Source organism: Podarcis raffonei, chromosome 3 (assembly GCF_027172205.1).
Source record: "Podarcis raffonei isolate rPodRaf1 chromosome 3, rPodRaf1.pri, whole genome shotgun sequence".
Classification (NCBI taxonomy): Eukaryota; Metazoa; Chordata; class Lepidosauria; order Squamata; family Lacertidae; genus Podarcis; species Podarcis raffonei.
Genome location: NC_070604.1, coordinates 90306583 through 90324454, shown reverse-complemented (window position 1 = coordinate 90324454; position 17872 = coordinate 90306583). Strand labels below are relative to the sequence as shown.

Below are 17872 nucleotides of genomic sequence, written 5' to 3'. Positions count from 1 at the left end.
CCACCATTTAATTCCCAAATATGGTAAAATCCAAAATAAGGGGGGGAAACCCTCTAAATTCACTTTAAACTGCAGATGATAAAGGTTCTTTGCGAAGGTGTGAACAACAGTTCCTTTTTTGTAACTGCAAAGTAGCCCAATGTAACTTTATGTCTCTATACACAGTTGCCACAGTCTGATGTTACTTTGTATCCAGGCAGCCCGTGAGCTGGGGCTTATAACTTTATAATCCACAAAATATAGAGAGGTATAGCACAGTCTCACAATCAAATCCAAACTTGCAGGGTAAGTTCCAACTTCTTTTAAACTCCTTTCAACGCTTCCGCTTTAAAAAAACTTTGCTCAGTACTTTAAACAGGGACGGAAGACTGACTTCCTTTTTAGCGTCTCCCGCTTTCAGCCGAAATTCACCAATTTGATGTCCAAATAAAGCCTCAAATTTCTTACTCACGAGTTTGTTGTTTCCAATCAAATGTTCAAAGAAGAAAGGTCAGCGCTCATCAGCAGCAGCCGCGCGGCTTCGCTTCCGCGGAAAGAGCGATGGATTCACAGCACCGCTACCCCCTCCACGTTCCGGAGCCCCTTACGGGGTCCCTTCTGCGTATCCGAGGTCGCTCCTGGTGCCCGCCGAATCCCACGGCCACGGGCTCACTCTACCCGTGGTTTTCCTAAACGGGTCGTCGCTGTGCCGCAGCGCACGACCCTTTTCCGCGGAGCCCCTCTTCAACAACTGAAGAGGACCGCCATTGCTGTTTCGCGCCGCCTCCGGAAGTCCATTCTATTTTCAACACCAAACAGCAAGATTCCTATGGCAATCTCACAAGAAGGGAATGACAGAAATAGAGCTCGGTGTTTGCATACCCAAAGAGCTGATACTCGGGGGCATGCTACTTTTGAACATGCAAGTTCCATTTAGCTGTTATGTTTAAAAGCTGCCAAGATGTTAGGCTGAGATTCTGTGGTCACGTACAACTTCTGCTGCACATAAACAATATTTGAGAAATTTGATCTTTATGAATCACAACATGAACTGAGCTGACTCTCATCTTGCCAACTAATATGCGGATCAAAATGTACATGCGGAAATGGGGCAGAACGGGATTATGAAAATTATTACTACTTATTAAATTTGCACGCCACCCTTCACCCAAAGATCACAAGGTGGTTCGCAAATGAAAATGAAAGGGAAATGGACCAGAAAGCTCGTGTGAAACCCATGCAAGGTAGCTGTGATTCCTACTACTGGGGAATTTCCATAACTAATTGAGAGACAAGAGATTGCTGACCCAGGCGTTGCCCATTTCTAATGCTGGCCTTGCAAAGCTTCGGAGAAGCGGCGTTACCCCTCTCTGATGCTGGTCTGGCAGCTCCACCCCCCCCATCAAGCCTGACCCAGGAGTGGAAGCAGGGGGCTCTGATGGCATTCATCCACCCAGCGGTGCCTCCCATCCCAGTGTGTGCATGCACCTCTGGAGGTAATCGCAGATGCTAAGCCCCTGAACACAGCCACCATGACTAGTAGTCACTGATAACCATGAATTTGTCTAATTCTCTTTTATAGCCATCCAAGTTGATGGCCATCACTGCTTTCTGTGAGAGCAACTTAACTCTCTTTTAAAGAGTTTCAACGACTGTAGGCGGCAAGCCTAAGTTTTACTCCATTATAATTTATCACGTTGGTAAGAATGTGCGACATAGCTATGCATTTAAGACAATGACTATTTTGAAGCCCGCAAGACCTTATTAGGTTTCCCACGATATTCTGCCGACAAACAACAGCTTCCTGGCACTTCGTCTAGTTATCTGTTCCTAGTTATTCATTGATCTACTTTGAATTATTCCTTTAGGGTTCAGAATTTTAGGAGCTTGCTTAGTACGTTATGAATCAGGCGGGACACCAAGAAAGTCAGTCATTGAGGCATACACTGATGCAGATGGCTCTAAGGAATGCTCCATATTGACATTGCTTTGCTTGAAGCTAACCTAGAACTACATGACAGAAGAAGCAGTGTGCATGTTACAAAGAAGACAGAAACAACAAAAAATGTTTGCATTGCAAACTCTGTGGTATGTTGCAACCAAGCAAACAAAACCAAAAGAAAGGAAGCAGAGAAATATAGGGGTCCAGTGTGTTAATAATTGTCTAAATGTAGGTGACCCGGCAATGCATTGCTTTCTATTACAATAGCTCTATTCATATTTTCAACCTCCTTCTATACACTGGGCTTGTCTCCCATGTTTATAAATCCTAAGAGAAAGATAAAGTAACTTCATTAAAGGTAAACATATAGAAAGAACATAAAAAAATACAGTTTGGCTTTATCTTTCTACTAAGCCTATATTTGACTAAGACCCTCCCAGTAGATTAGTTACCTATTAATTCATAAATAAATTGCTGTACAGCAAGCAAACACCCTTGACAGTTCAACATATAGCAAATGAGTTCAAGTCACTTTTGTGCTATGGAAAGAGGTTGGTGGCTCAGTTCTACAAATGATTACCGTATTTTTCGCCCTATAGGACGCACCGTCCCATAAGGCGCACCTAGTTTTTTGGGGGGGGAAATAAAGGGGGGGGAATTATCCCCCCCCAGCTTCCCCCGACCCCAGCCCCCAGAACAGGCAGCTCTCTGCAAGCCGTGGGAGCCCAGCGCCGGTTCCCGCGGCTTGCGGAGAGCTGCGCGAAGCCTGGACACGCTGAGCTCAGCGCGTCCAGGCTTCAGCATGCAGGCAACTCTCCGCAAGCCGCGGGAGCCGGGTGCCGGACTCCCGTGGCTTGCGGAGAGCTGCGCAAAGCCTGGAGAGCGAGAGGGGTCGGTGCGCACCGATGCCTCTCGCTCTCCAGGCTTCAGCGAAAGCCTGCATAGGATGCACACACATTTCCCCTTCATTTTTGGAGGGGGAAAAGTGCGTCCTATAGGGCAAAAAATACGGTACTTGGAATGAAGTTTTACTGAGTTCAGTAGGACTTGCTTATCACAAAGTATACTTAGAAAGGTACTCTTAAGAATACCTAATGGAGTACAGCTATCATAAAAGTACATTCAAGTATATTATAACATTTATCCCATGTTTTGAAGAAACAAACTAGATCTGTGCTGGGTCCAGAAGTTAAAAGGCCTGGAACCTTAATTATCACTATCTAGTGATCCCTATATATGTTTTGAAGAACACAACAAGGCCTGGTATTGTTATACTTCCTTTGATGTAATGAAGCTTTTATATTTAAATATCATACTTTTAATTCTGACTTTTAAACGTTTAATTACGAAGACACCAGATGCTATGGAACATGACTTCAGAAAGATGGGGAGCACAAAAAGACACTTAAGAATCTCTGCCCTACAAAGGAACACCGGAAGTTGCTTTGCACCAAGTTGGACCATTGGTCCATAAGGCTCAGTACTGTCTGCATTGACTGGCAGGGGAAACTGGCAAGGTTTCAGAAAGATACCCAGCCCCACCTGGAAATGCCAGCAATTAAACCAGGGATCTTCTGCATACAAACAGATGCTCTGCCACTGAGCTATGGCCCTTACAAAAAAATTAAGTGCATTCATTAATTACATCTGTACCATGAGAATCTGTTCAGCAGCCACTACTAACAACACTCTAGATTTTTTTTTTAATCAAAGCTCTTTCTTTAATTGGGAAAGAAGTCAACATTTCCCAAGAATCAGTATGCAATAGCCCAATGCCAAGTGCTGGATCCTGGTTCTGTTTGAAACACAGCAGGCCCTGGTTGGGAGCAGAGGGTGGGTGATCTGTGGATCACCATTGTGGATTTCACTGTGCAATTAACAAGGTAGGTGAGCCTCTGGCAGGAGATGTTGCCACAGACCCCCAGGAGTCCCCGGACCCCAAATTGGGAACCACAGATATATGCCATGGGAAGTTGCCTGAAAAAAGGAGTTAACCTTTTAAATGGCATCTGAAGTGCCATTTTTTTGCTTGGTATTATTTACTTTGAAAACTTCAACTTACACAAGTAACATCTGGAACAGCATTTTATAGTTGGCAAAGCTCCTACAATCCTTCTGTATCCCTTAGTTACTTACTTTCCATGAAAAGTCCATAAGAACTTCCATAAGAAAAACTGGACTAGTACAATTTAATATACTTGTAGACGTGAATCAAGGACAGGATGAGCAAGAATCAATATTTCTCAATAAATTGTCCTCTTTTCATCCATATATACTAGACTTCTTGAGTCTGCAGCACTATAAACTCATATTTAATTTTAAAGGAAAAAAGGGAATCAGGAACAACATTCCATTAAGGCTAAATGGGGAATATAGGTCAGCCAAATATAATTACCTGGATTGGAATTTGGCCAGTACTTTAGGGCTCAGCTCACATGTTATTGACAGAAGAAACATTCTAATAAATGCACACTGACCAAGATGAAGCTGAATTTAGTGTATTTAGATATAATTAACAGCTGTCTGTTGTGTTTTACCTGCTCCTGTATTTCCTATTCTAGTTAAGGTTTCAATCATTTCTGTACCGCATTTTTCTGTACACAGAACAAAAAACTAGCAAAGGAAACTCATTCATTATGCATCTTGACGTTAAGAAAGATGATCTATTGCTTGGTAACCCCCCACCCCCCAAACCATAGAATCATAAAATTGGAAGGGACCCCAAGGACCATCTAGTCCAACCCCTCTGTGATGCAGGAATCTCAATTAAAGTTTCCATGACAGATGGTCACCCAACCTCTGCTTAAAAACCTCCAAGAAAGGAGAGCCCACACTCTCCTGAGGGAGACAGTGTTGTACAGGTCTTACGGTCAGAAAGTTCTTCCTGGTGTTAAGTTGGAGTCTCCTTTCTTTCAGGTCCTACCCTCCAGAGCAGGAGAAAACAAGCATGCTCCCTCTTCCATGTGACAGCCCTTAAGATATTTGAACATGACTATCATATCTCTTCTCAGTTTCCTCTTTTCCAGACAAAACATACCCAGCTCCTTCAACCATTCCTCATAAGGCTTGGTTTCCAGACCCTTGATGATCTTGGTTGCCCTCCTCTACACACGTTCCAGCTGATCAGCATCCTTTTTAAATTGTGGCGCCCAGAACTGGACACATGCGATGTCAAATACAAAAGTCCAAATATGCCAATCAATTTGGACTTTAGTATTAAATATCAAGATCAATTTAGACTTTTAGGACAAGTGAATGCTGATGCATACCCAGTGGGCACATGAGCACTGGAAATTCATCATGACAAAACCCTCACTCCAAATTGATAGCACTGAAATGGATCCCCAGGGTGACCTTTCTTTGCAAGAAGCTGCAATGATAGGAATACACTCTATTGAGATATGGGCATGCTTGAGCTCCAGGTAGGCAGGGGCCCTGCCTCTCCGCATGGAGACAGACCAGTCCAAGCAGGGAACATGGAGTATAATTCCGTTCCCTCCAAGCCTGACCAAGCTGCTGCTCACTTTCTTGTTTTTGTAGAGTTTGGACACATCAGAGTTGCAGGCAGCTGGCAGAAACTCTAAGCACTCACTGCCTAAAGTAATTCCCCCCCCCCATGAGCAGCAGCCACCCCCAGGAACTATTTGTTCTATACTTGCCTAGATATATGCTGTTCCTCAGAGGACAGATAAGAAGTGATTTACAGATTGCTGGGAGAGGGAGGAAAAGCAACCCATTCTGCCCAAGCTGACCCTGAATTAGGATAAATAAGCAGCAACGCAAACTCACTTTTTTGGGGATGGGCAGAATACACATTAAATTGTCAGGAGGCTTTCCCCCCCAACAGCTAAGATAGGGATCAGAGGTTATACAACCACTGCCATTTTTGCTTTGTGGGGAAGATCAGCTCCACCCCTTTAGTGGTGTGCTCCACTCTACCCCACTGCATGGACTCTCAGAAAAGGTTCCAGGTTGTAGGTTGGGGTTTGAGGTGGGTCCCACCTCATCAAGTACTGATCTAGTACACTGCATGTGTCAGTGCAGAGCTTCTCCATGCTTTGTTTAGTCATTTACCGTAATCTTAACAGTACAGTGGTACCTCGGGTTAAGTACTTAATTCATTCCGGAGGTCCGTTCTTAACCTGAAACTGTTCTTAACCTGAAGCACCACTTTAGCTAATGGGGCCTCCTGCTGCCACCGCACCGCTGGAGCCCAATTTCTGTTCTTATCCTGAAGCAAATTCTTAACCTGAAGCACTATTTCTGGGTTAGCGGAGTGTGTAACCTGAAGCATATGTAACCTGAAGTGTATGTAACCCAAGGTACCACTGTATTAAATTTAATACTGCTTCAGAGATGTTTCTGGAAGCAGCTTTCAGAGTGACTCAAAAGCTTGCTTCCCATATTTTATATATGTCTCACATACATACAGTGGAACCTCGGTTTGCGAACGTGGTCCGTGCGAGAGGCACATTCGCAACCCGCAGCGTTCGCAACCCGCAGTGCTGCATCTGCACACGCACGTGACACAATTCAGTGCTTCTGCACATGTGCGAGCACCAAAACCCAGAAGTAACCCGTTCCGGTACTTCCGGGTTCGGTGCAGTCCGCAACCTGAAAACACGCAACCCGCAGCGTTTGCAACCAGAGGTATGGCTGTACATCATTTTATTTGTATGTCGCCTTTCCACAGTTAAAACCATGCTCAAGGCGACTTACAACAAGAAAAAATGACATTACAGACATCACAAAAGCAGCCATAAACCATAATTAAACACATAAAAAGTACACCAAATGAATAACTTCCACATATATTATAAAATCTAAAAATAAAGATGCAGAAAGCTAATATCAACAACAGCAACAAAAATCCCGAAACAATACTCCAAGCCCAAGAGCCTGTTCAGCCACCTCAGCTTTTGTAGCTGGAGTCAGTCAGGGCCCCTCCCTCGCAGGCCAGGTGGAAAGGGGCCTGCAAGGCAGGGAGCAGGTCTTCCAGGACTGACAGCCAAGCTGGTTTAAGTAGTACTTGAATAAATTTAAAGTATTTCTTCACTTATTTTGAGATGGCTAATGCAGAGTTGCCTAAACCCTGTGGTGCTCTGAATATTCAAACCCCACTGAACATCATGGAACTTACTTCTGAGTAAATATGGCACAGGACTATCAGCATGCAAGCAAGAAAAAACTTGCTCTGAAATGTAGCCACAGTAGAAAATTCTTTACTACTACACAACAGTCTCAGTAACTAGCCTGAACAAGACACCCGAGAGTGCACTAAAAGGAACAATCCACTTTATCCTCTAATAAGGACCTTGGAAGTTTACTGAGTATGAGATACAGGCCTAGTCTTAATGGCTTCTACTTTATCTTCCTTTAGTTCTCAAGGCCTTTCTCCTAGTTCCCAGTTCTTAGCTTTGTTTCTGCTGCATGAGTTGCTATAGCAACTCCTCCTAACAGTGATTACACTGGCACAAATACGTATTTCACTACAGAGTATTAATTATGCCAACACGAGCCATTTAGAAACCCACATTGAAGCCCAAAAGGACACACAGCACCAGTTATGAAAGTTTTGTGTTTTTTATCTTTTCACAGAACACAGTGTCTCTCGGTGATGAAACAGGACCTCTCTATTGTTGGTGGAACTACAATCATGGGATGGTAGATGAGTACTGAGAAGCCTGCTAAGGAACAAGGAGGATGGAGGCTTCTTGCCTTCAAATCCAGGTGTGGAAGACTGCTGTAGTTTGGCTGTGGAGCTGGCAATAGGGAAGTAATTTAAAATTTACCGCAGAAGCCCATTATATCAGGACAGTCCGTAGACGGCCAGACTCAAATGACAAAACAGAGATAGACACTTAACAGTTCCAAGACTTACTTCCTTCCTTCCTTCCTTCCTTCCTTCCTTCCTTCCTTCCTATGGTCTGTAGTTTTGTTGTAGGTCACCTCAGAACATTTTAAACATTTTAAAATAAAATAAAATGCAAGGAAGCGAGAAAAGGAAGGCTACTGGAATATTTTAGGCAGTTACCGGCATTGCGGGCTTAAGAAACTGGGTGTCTGAAGCAGTCCAAAGATGTCTCATTTGGGGAAAGAGTGAGATAGGGAAGACAAATGTTCCAGACAACACACTGTTGCTTAAACTGCAGTGAGTACACATAGTTTGGATTTTGGAGGACAAGAATGGAGGAGGCAATGACAATGAAAAAACAGCACTACAGCAGAGCCATTTACTGCTTTCTGCTGCTTTGCCATTTGAGCCTGACAGTCTTTCCCCTATGTCTCTTGCAACAGTTATGTAGTTCAGAAGGCTCCTTTCATAAATAAAGAAAATCAGAATATGATTCACTTTACCATCATACTGCACAACCTTATTTCTTTTACAACACAAAACCCAACCAAGTATGCGGGGAAACCTTTTGAGTGATAGGCCGCTAACTGCTTCCGCTAGCACAATAATTTCTGCTTGTTCAATGGAACTTTCTCTATCTTTCTCCCCTTACAGCCTCCCCAACTGTGCTCCGGAAACCCCCCAAAGGAGATTTTAGGGTCTGCACTAGTGGAAGCAGTTCACTGGAAATGCCCAACAATATTAGATAGCACTTTCCTCACCTCTCAGAGCATTTACTAATCATGATTTCCCAGGATTCCAACACTTGAGCAAAGTTTCTAAGTAAGATACTGGACTCAAACACTGGACTCGAACACTGGACCAGTCATACAAGGAGGTCCCAGGTTCATCCCAGGCATCTCCAGGTAAGATTGGCTCCTGCCTGAAGCCCTGGAAAGCCTCTGTTATCGTCAGTGTAGATAACACTAAGCTACATAGACCTATATAGTCTAAGTCAGAATAAGTCAGATTTCTAGGTTCCTATGTTGCTAAGACTCTTTTCTCTGGGGACAACTCTAGTCTGGATGCAAACTTACTCTTCTTCCAAGTAATTGACCTACCAAATGCAGTATTAATTTGCTTTTCAGAGGAAACCTAAAATAATACATTCATATTTGTGTCTAAGGAACTCAGGCAATAGTTACAGCTTCTGAACAAATGTGCCTAAGTGCCATTTTCGCTCGCCCCCCTAGTTGTGTGGCATGAAGGAAGCTACTGTGAAAATAATTGTCATTCAATCCATTTGTTAAAGTGCTTTCCATTTTCATTTGAGAGCAGGTGAAGCAACAGCAAGATAAAAAACGTTACGTGTCCATCACAATACTAATTACAGAAATGTTGATGTTTGTGCCCATCTTCACAAGAGTCTTTGCCTTCAATATATCATCAAGATAAAATATTTCAACAAAATATCATAATAAAAAGGCTTAATTGTTTATTGTTAGCTATTTGCAGTTTCCTTTTATTCAATAGGCTGATAGCAACCACTTAAGTAACTCACAGTCAAAGAAACTGTTCTTTGAGGGGTGCTGTCATTAAAAAGTAACAGTGTTCATATTGTAACTTTTTGGTAGAGCTATTAAAAAGGTTCAGCTCACCAATAGTTGAACTAAAATTAACATTCTGAAATCTGACAAAACCTCCAAAGAACTCTATACACAAGGGCATATTTTCAGTCTTCAGGAACAAAAGTCAAACCCATTCATTAAAATATCCGCCACTAAATGTAACAGAACAGAGTACTGTACAGCCAAAAAAATTAGGTTCTTTAACATACCTGACTCAAGCTTTTTAATTTTAAACATAAATTAAAAATGATAGAGTAGTGAAAACACCTCTTTGTTCACAGAATCTAAATAGCAGAATCAATGCCTCCCTATCTTCTTTTTGATCTATGACAATTACATGCTCTACCCACATTTTAAAGACTTGCCAGACTCTTAGCAGATTTCACTTGCTCCGCTCATTCCCCACCCTCACTTTGAACTTCTTTCTTTTAAATAGACACTATGCACACATTTACACACAAACTATTTTAATATAAATAATTTCAGATTTGAAAACTGAAATGTTTCCCTGGAACACTATGTTTTGGTTGACAAGAGATTTCTTAATACCTGGGAAGCTCAGAGGAAAAGTTCAGTTTTGCCTTAAAAGAACACAGCAGTGGATCACAATCATGTCTGTTGGGCTATATCTGATGAAGCCAAACTAAGAATTGACCCACTGAAAGCAATGGACTTAAGTTGGTCCCAACTAACTTGATTTTAGTAGGTCTACTCTGAGTATGACTTATCTGGAAACAATTAATTACAGGCAGCCCCAATTTGCGTGGGGGCTGCCTTCTAGGTTATCTTCCAGCCACATGCATGGATGCACAGTGAACTGTCAATTGGATGCATATAAATTGGTCATTGCCTGTACATACATTTTCTATTTTCCACAAACAAAAAATCAATAAATTCAATGTTTTTATCCATAAATGTTGGTATCATTTCATGGATGAGTGGTTTCTTTGCACTGTCTTTTAATACATGGAATGGTTTGCCCTGGGTTATTCATCAAAGCTAGTGATGCAACAACTTGCATGTGTAAGTTGCTGTGTGAGCTCTAAGGCTGTAGGATTAATTGATAGTGACAAGCTATTCAATTGTAATAATCTTTCTCAAGAGCTTTAAAATTAATTAAAATGAAAGCTCGAAAAATTATTTTACAGTGAAAACCTTTGGTTACTGAAGACTGAATTGACTTTGTGAAGCATGGCAATTTAAAATTTACCGAGAACATATTCCACATTCTTTCTGACTTCAAATATTTGAATTTTAAGTAAGCTTAAATTACAATCTATAGTTTTCTTAAAAATAAAAAAATAAGCAACCAAAAACCATGAACCAACCAACCATGTGGGTTGAGGAAAATGAATTAGCCCAAACAATCCTTCTAAACTGCTCCATGCAAAAACAGAAGCTCAAATCAAATCTAACAACCTACAGTTTGACTACCTACAAGAACAAGCAGTGCAGTGGCAAGTCTTGGTTTGCCATTTTGTCCAGATGAAAAGAGCTATGGTCTGTGCAAATCGTAGTTATTTCCTTTGTACAAAATAGCAAACTAGAAACGGAAGCTTTTAATCTCCCGCAAGTAAAGAGGAAGATGGAGAATGCAAGACCAAGGCTTGCCACCTCTTATTCACGGGATGTAGTTTGTGGTTATGCCTGAATTGAATCACACTTTATCAAAGTAATGTAAATTTCTGTAGAACAAAATGCAACACCTGTAAGACCCGGACCTGGAAGTAGGGTTATATGCTAAGTAGAAGAATCACAGAAGGGATAAAGACGTGCTTCATGTGGGGAACTCAATGAAAAGAACAAAAAATCCACAAAGTTGTGTAAAGAATCAGGAAGATCCCAACAAAAAGGAAAATGAAATTCAATGCAGATAAAGGAAAAATGATTCAAAACGGGGAAACAATAATCCTAAATGTACGATAATGGCTTCTTAATTGAGATCTTGTAGACATTGCTTGGTGAAAGTGTAATCTCAGTAAAGCTCACCACATGCACTGTATACAATTAACATACGGAATTTTGCCAAATGATGCAGTGATTGCTAAGAGTACAAGGGGATTCAAAATGACTCTCAACTATGGAGAATAAAGGATATCAGCAATCTGTCCTTACATGTCTTTTAACCTTACCTTGCCATAGGACAAAATTCTGTTTTAAATTGAGGGAAATAAAATGCTGGAGAGATTTAAAAAATGGTGTCTCAGGTTAAGCTGCAACTTCACAGAAAATCATTGCAAAAGATGCATGGCAGCCAGGGGAAGATGGAGCACCCTCAGAGCCAACTTGGGAGTGGTGTTGCTGGGGCCACCAATGCATAAAGGAAGCAGCAGTGTGAGAAAAGAGGATGGGAAGCAGCAGTGGCGTAGCGTGGGGGGTACAGGGGGGGCTGGGCGCAACATCTGGGGGTTAGGGTTAGGGGGCGCAAATCCACGGGTTAGAGGGCGCAAATTCACGGGTTAGGGGGCGCAAATTACTTGCCTTGCCCCGGTTGCTGACAACCCACGCTACGCCACTGGGAAGCAGGCAGGTGAAGAGGTAGAATGACTGCTGCAAGAGAACAAAGCTGCTTGCATAAAATACTTGCCCTTCTCATTACAACAGGTGACTAAATTGACTGATAAAGGCTTGGATCTCAGATACACATATGCATGGTCCTACTGTATTGAACCCTCTGTGCTGGGTCTCTTGTTAGTGTACTCACTGAGGTGAGTGGACAAACTCCAATGAATCACAGAATCATAGAACTGTTGAGTTGGAAGAGAGTCCAACCCCCTACAATGCAGGAATCTTTTGCCCAACATGGGGCTCAAACCCGCAATCCTGAGCATTAGTCTCATGTTCTATCCTGGGCTATTTCAACCATAAGTATCACTTGTTGGCCTTCTACTAACAGATGGACTGCCAGAGTGGTACAATCTAATTTTTCTGCCTATGACTTTTAAGTGACTTTCTGTTGCATGTGACAGTTTAAATGTGCGCACAGACAAATGAATGTTCCTAATCTGCATAAAACATTTCCCCTCCTTTTTTTCAGACTGCAGGTGGGATTTTGCAAGTGTGAGGGCCACATCAAAAATGCATAAACATAGAGTAAAAATAGCCCAAACCTTTAAACTGTTCTTGTAATTGGTTTTTACCCTTTTGAATGTTTTTTATCTTTAAGGGGCTAGACATCTGTGCCCAAGGCAAATAGCTACTCACTGTGAACCAGGAAGCAGAAATCTTTCCACATCAGTAACAAGGTGAGTTTTGTGAAACCCTCAGCATCGTATTCTACCACGCCACTATAAAAAAGCATAGTTTTAACTATAAATATTAAAGCATAAAAATAGCACAAGTCAGACTGTAGGGAGCCATCTCTTCCTTCAAATACACATCTGCAGGCATGGGCTTATCGCAGGATATAATGCAGTTCCACTCTCTCTTGGCCAGGCACTAACAGTATCAAACAGTTACTCCCAGCAGAAGGACCATCAGTACCTCCCACCCAGCAGCCTTTTCCAGGTCCCTGGCTCCACAAGGGTCTGAGAGAATTCCCTCTTACATTGTGCATCTACAGTTATGGCAGCTATTATAATACAGTTATTATAACATTCAATATTGACAGAAGTCCACCAGTAAGTACCCAGAGCTCCTTAACAAAAAGAATCGGGTGTTTGTGTGTGGAATAATACACTGAAGAATAAACATACATTTTTTCAAAAAAACATGCAGAATAAAAAAAAATCATAAGAAGCAGCAATTAAAGTCATCAAGAGAGGTGGCTGAATTAAAACTTGAAAGGCTGTTTGCATAAAAATATTGTGCTGCACCTAATGAAGCCATGTGTTAGATGAAAACACATCTGCTTGTGTGAGGTGGGGCAGCCAGTTTTCAACAAGCCACCCAACCTATTGTCATCACCCCAAGTGTTCCTTTAAAGCAGTGTTTCTCAAACTTGGGTCCCCAACTGTTGTTGGACTACAACTCCCATCATCCCTGGTCCTGCCAGCTAGGGATGATGGGAGTTGTAGTCCAACAACAAAAGGGAACTCAAGTTTGGGAAACACTGCTTTACAAGCTTGCTCCTGAGGGCTGGGGGACTTTCTGGGAGCTGTAAGAGATATATTATGGAGGGTAGGTAGGAAGAAGGCGGGGATCAATGAAAAACAAGTGCCTCACTTTGCACAAGTGATGATGCTAAGTCATCATTGGATGCAACCTATTTTTAATTTTTGTGCAAAACTCGACAAAGTAGGAGTCAAGCAAATTTAATCAGGAATGACATTCCAAGGCGCTGGTCATGCCCTATCCAAAGTGCAGATCAGCATGGCAGAACTTACCGTGCTGAATTGAACTATGATGGGAAGAGAGAGAGGACTTAAAACTTTTGCCCCCACAGGTGGCTGCTACTATTGATCTCACCTTCAACAGCAGTGATGTTGTCGATCCTATGCAGCTTTGTCACAAATGGAAGGGATTCTTTCGCTTAAGGAAAAACTTTCAACCCAAAGGAGGCTCCTGCCAGCAAAATGGTGGGCTGCGGAGAGGTGATTTCATAGACCATCCCTTCCTGTTACAGCCCCATGTGCAACTACGCTCACTGGTCCAGAGAGTCCCCTGACCCACCACAGCAGATGGTGAGGAGAAAATGTCCTAAGAGGTATTAACCAGGGCTATGATTCTCAACATACATTGTAAAATTAGGGTAAGTGAAAACTGGGAGCAGGTGCACACTTCTTACAACTGCTAGGATCTGGTAGCGAGCTAGAGAATAAAAAACCATTTTAATATGGTTCTGTTCACTTTTTAAAAAAAGTATGTAGAAATACTTACGTTCCAAAGTGACTAAGAAACGCTGCAATATACTCTCTTCTCTTATGGTAACCCTGAATAACATATTGTACCTTGAATAAAAATGAAAGGAAGAAACCAGTAAAGACACAGTGAAGCTAAATAATAGTACAAACTGTTCATATTAGGGCATTTTTCTAGGAAAATGTGCTGGTTTCCTATTAATAACATAGCTTACAAAGTTATGAATGCATATCCGGTGTGGCTGGTTAGTGGTATTACAGGTTTTTCTTTTCTTTCTTTCTTTCTTTTTACATCTCCTGTAGTTGTCTGGATTCTGCAGTATGGCAGATTGGTGGGGAATCAGCAAGTGGGTTGATAAAGTAAGAATGAGCTTCTGTTTGTTCAGTGATGTAGAGAGATGGGGATAATGAAAGGTGGTGACTGGGTTAAGTGACACAGTGCTAGGTTGACTACCATCCTTGGGAAGCTGACAGTGACATGATAAGCCACTTCCGGGTATACTGTGATTTTGATATATTGTTTTGATGATTGATTTAATTAATTATATTTATTGTACTTCTACTTTATCTTTCTTATTAATGAGCTGTTCAATGCTTTGGGGGACTTTGGGCCAAGAAGCAGTATATACCATATTTTTCCGTGCATAAGATGGTCCCTATTTTGGGGGGCCCCAAATTTAGAAAATGGGCATATGCACTATCCATGTATAAGACGCCTCCAGATTTGTAACCGTATTTTAAACTAAAAAACCCCTAGTCTTATACACGGAAAAGTACGGTACAGTGGTACCTTGGGTTAAGAACTTAATTCGTTTTGAAGGTCTGTTCTTAACCTGAAACTGTTCTTAACCTGAGGTACCACTTTAGCTAATGGGGCCTCCCGCTGCTGCTACCACACGATTTCTGTTCTCATCCTGAAGCAAAGTTCTTAACCCGAGGTACTATTTCTGGGTTAGTGGAGTCTGTAACCTGAAGCATCTGTAACCTGAGGTACCACTGTATATATATAACAGTTCTATATTGATACAGAGTTTAACAGAATGGGATTCAAGAATATCATTTTAATATTCATATTAGCAATAAGGATAGGTAAGATTAGACTCACATAAGAGTTACCTAATGCTTTTGGCACCTTAAAAACTATCAGATTTACTCATCCTGAATGTACTATGTGACTCTGCTGTTTTTGCAATAACAGAGTGGCATGTTACGCCTCTGGAATGTCATGTATTTAAAAACCTGTAAGCTAGATACTAAAGAGTATCTATAGCTAAAAGCAGCACCCTTAGATTTCCAGGCTGCTTTGTTATGCCAAAAAGGCAATTTTACATTTATTTCACATTCTTCAGATTTACTGTGCCAACATTTAATACCCAAGTTTAGAAAATGTCAACTGCAATGCCAGTATAATATGAAAGTATATGACAAAATGTGAAATTATAAAAGTATTGTAGCTATGTTGTGCCTGTGCACAACACTCAAACAATTCTCCATTAATATCTTATAACAGCAACTTTCTACAGCTGCATTCTTTACAGTAAAAAAATAAAATAAAGTATACACGTTGTTTATGTTGGCTGCGTTCATACTGGATTACCTTGGCTGGCAAACAGCTGTGCTAAATTACTTGAAATAACCATGATACAATCAGTGCTAAGAGCCATGTTACACCCTCTCAAAATAAAATAATTCTATTTATAAAATTGGATGTATTTCAGTTCATGAACAAATGCTTGTTTTGAAGGCTTTATGTGGGATCTAAAATGTTACTCTGGGAATAGGAAAAAAACAGCTAATCTAGTTTAAGCAAGCTTGAAAAAAAGTTTAAAAACAGGCTCGTGCACTTGAAAAGTAAAAAAAAACACACACACAACTAACTTCAATAGAGAGCCACAACAAAAACAACTCCAAAGATAGATTCCTGCATAATTATAGAAATGCATTTTGAAAGAACGCTTCATAAAGTCATAATTTATAGGCTTCCTTTAGAAAGAAAGTTTAAATTGGAATAAAGGACAAATCTGGAATATTTGATAACCAGATTGTTGAAAGCTCTGACCACAAGTTGTCTCAAAAGCTACTGAGGCTGAGATTCAGAATGCTATGCAAAGACTTTTCTGCTGTTCCATCTGGAGCATTCTTTCCCCCACAAACTACCACTGAAGACTGGGAGAACCACCAGACACATATTTCCTTAGGTACTAGAAGGTAAAATCATCAGCCAATCAACACATGCATTTTAGAACTCTTTGGATCCTGGCCTACATGAAACTTCAAATATATTCATCTCATATGCATGATTGCTATCTTTTCACCGTGTTAAAGCACTACAACATATAACAGCAGCAAAAGGCCTTTCACGCCTTTTGGATGTGCTCGCAGAGAAAAATCCCAAAGGAGAACAGCATTTCCTTTAAAAGACCAAGCAGCCAAATTTTACAGTGGTAATCAGCATGTATAACTCTAGAAAGATGCATCTCCTTATCCTGAAGGTTTAAATAAGCCTTCCCCACCTGGTGCACTTCGGATATTTGTAACTACAACTCTTATCCATCCCAGCCAGAACAGGGCTGATAAGAGCTGGAGGCCAAGGCATCTGGAAAACAGGTTGTGAAAAGCTTGTTTAAATACTTTTGCTGGGCACTGGCGTTTGTTGTACAGCCTGACACCTTCCTTATCAGCATTGTTTTTTAAAGATTTTTTTTTAATCCATCAGATTTCAAGACTGTTCTTGGAAGGAACTAGCAGAATAGTTTGTCTTGCCTAAGTATGCTGCTATCTGGTCAGAAACTAATATACTCTGACTGGGATGTGAAACTTTAGGTCTGCTCAAGAACTCAGGAACACACAATCAGATTTTAACTTTTTTTTTCCCAGGGAAGTACACTTCCTCACCTCCAAATGTCATATCTACCAATTTGCAAAGCACTTTGCCATGTAGCACGGACAGACAGACTCAAAAAGCTTGAGCCTGAAGCCCTATCAGATCACAGAGAGTTAGGTTATGCTAACATTTCATAAACAAGCCTGGCTCTTCAGGGTTCCAGCCTTCATACTGGTAACATCTTTATAAAACATCTCAATAGGATAAAAGTAATTTACAACAATTTACCTTGTTGGTTAGGAGTTGACATACTTGGGGTACGTAATCAATGAGGCAGCCTCCACCTGGAAAAGCAGGGATGTGAAGGGCAGAAGATCCTCCAAGAGCACTAAAAAGATGAGTTCATTGAACATATTACATTTATTATTCCTAATCCTTTTTTCAAACCACGTTTTATGAACAAACAAGATCACATCCTATAATACAAAACATTATACAGGTATAACAGTAGCATTACTTGAGTCTCAGTAAAGTACAATAAAGTAAGTTTATAAAATGGTGAAAGGTATTAAGGAAGTGGGTAGAAAACAGTTTTCCTCCCTCTCTCATTACACCAGAACTTGCGGACATCCAATGAAGTTGAACATTGGAAGACTTCTTTAGGCAACACATAGTTAAACTATGGAAGTATCTCCCAAAGGAAGCAGAGATGGCGGCCAACCTAGAGAGCTCTAAAGGAGAATTAGGCAAATTCATGGAGGAGACAGCTATCAAAGGCTACTAGTCATGATGCCTATGCTCTGCCTCCACTGTTGAAGGCAGTAATGCTTTCAGGTATGAGCGGATGGAAATCACAGGAGGGGGAAG

General features: G+C 41.2%; 1 protein-coding gene across 1 annotated transcript in view; it reads right to left on the bottom strand.

Annotated features, from left to right (window-relative positions):
• BABAM2 (BRISC and BRCA1 A complex member 2) overlaps positions 1-17872 on the bottom strand; it is a 140770-nt gene that overhangs the window by 31264 nt on the left and 91634 nt on the right. Inside the window, exons 8-10 of the mRNA XM_053382959.1 lie at positions 17294-17393; positions 14201-14271; positions 12587-12669 (exon numbers count right to left, since the gene is read on the bottom strand). Of these exons, the coding sequence (XP_053238934.1) occupies positions 12587-12669; positions 14201-14271; positions 17294-17393 (254 nt within the window). The remainder of the gene's footprint in view (positions 1-12586; positions 12670-14200; positions 14272-17293; positions 17394-17872) is intronic.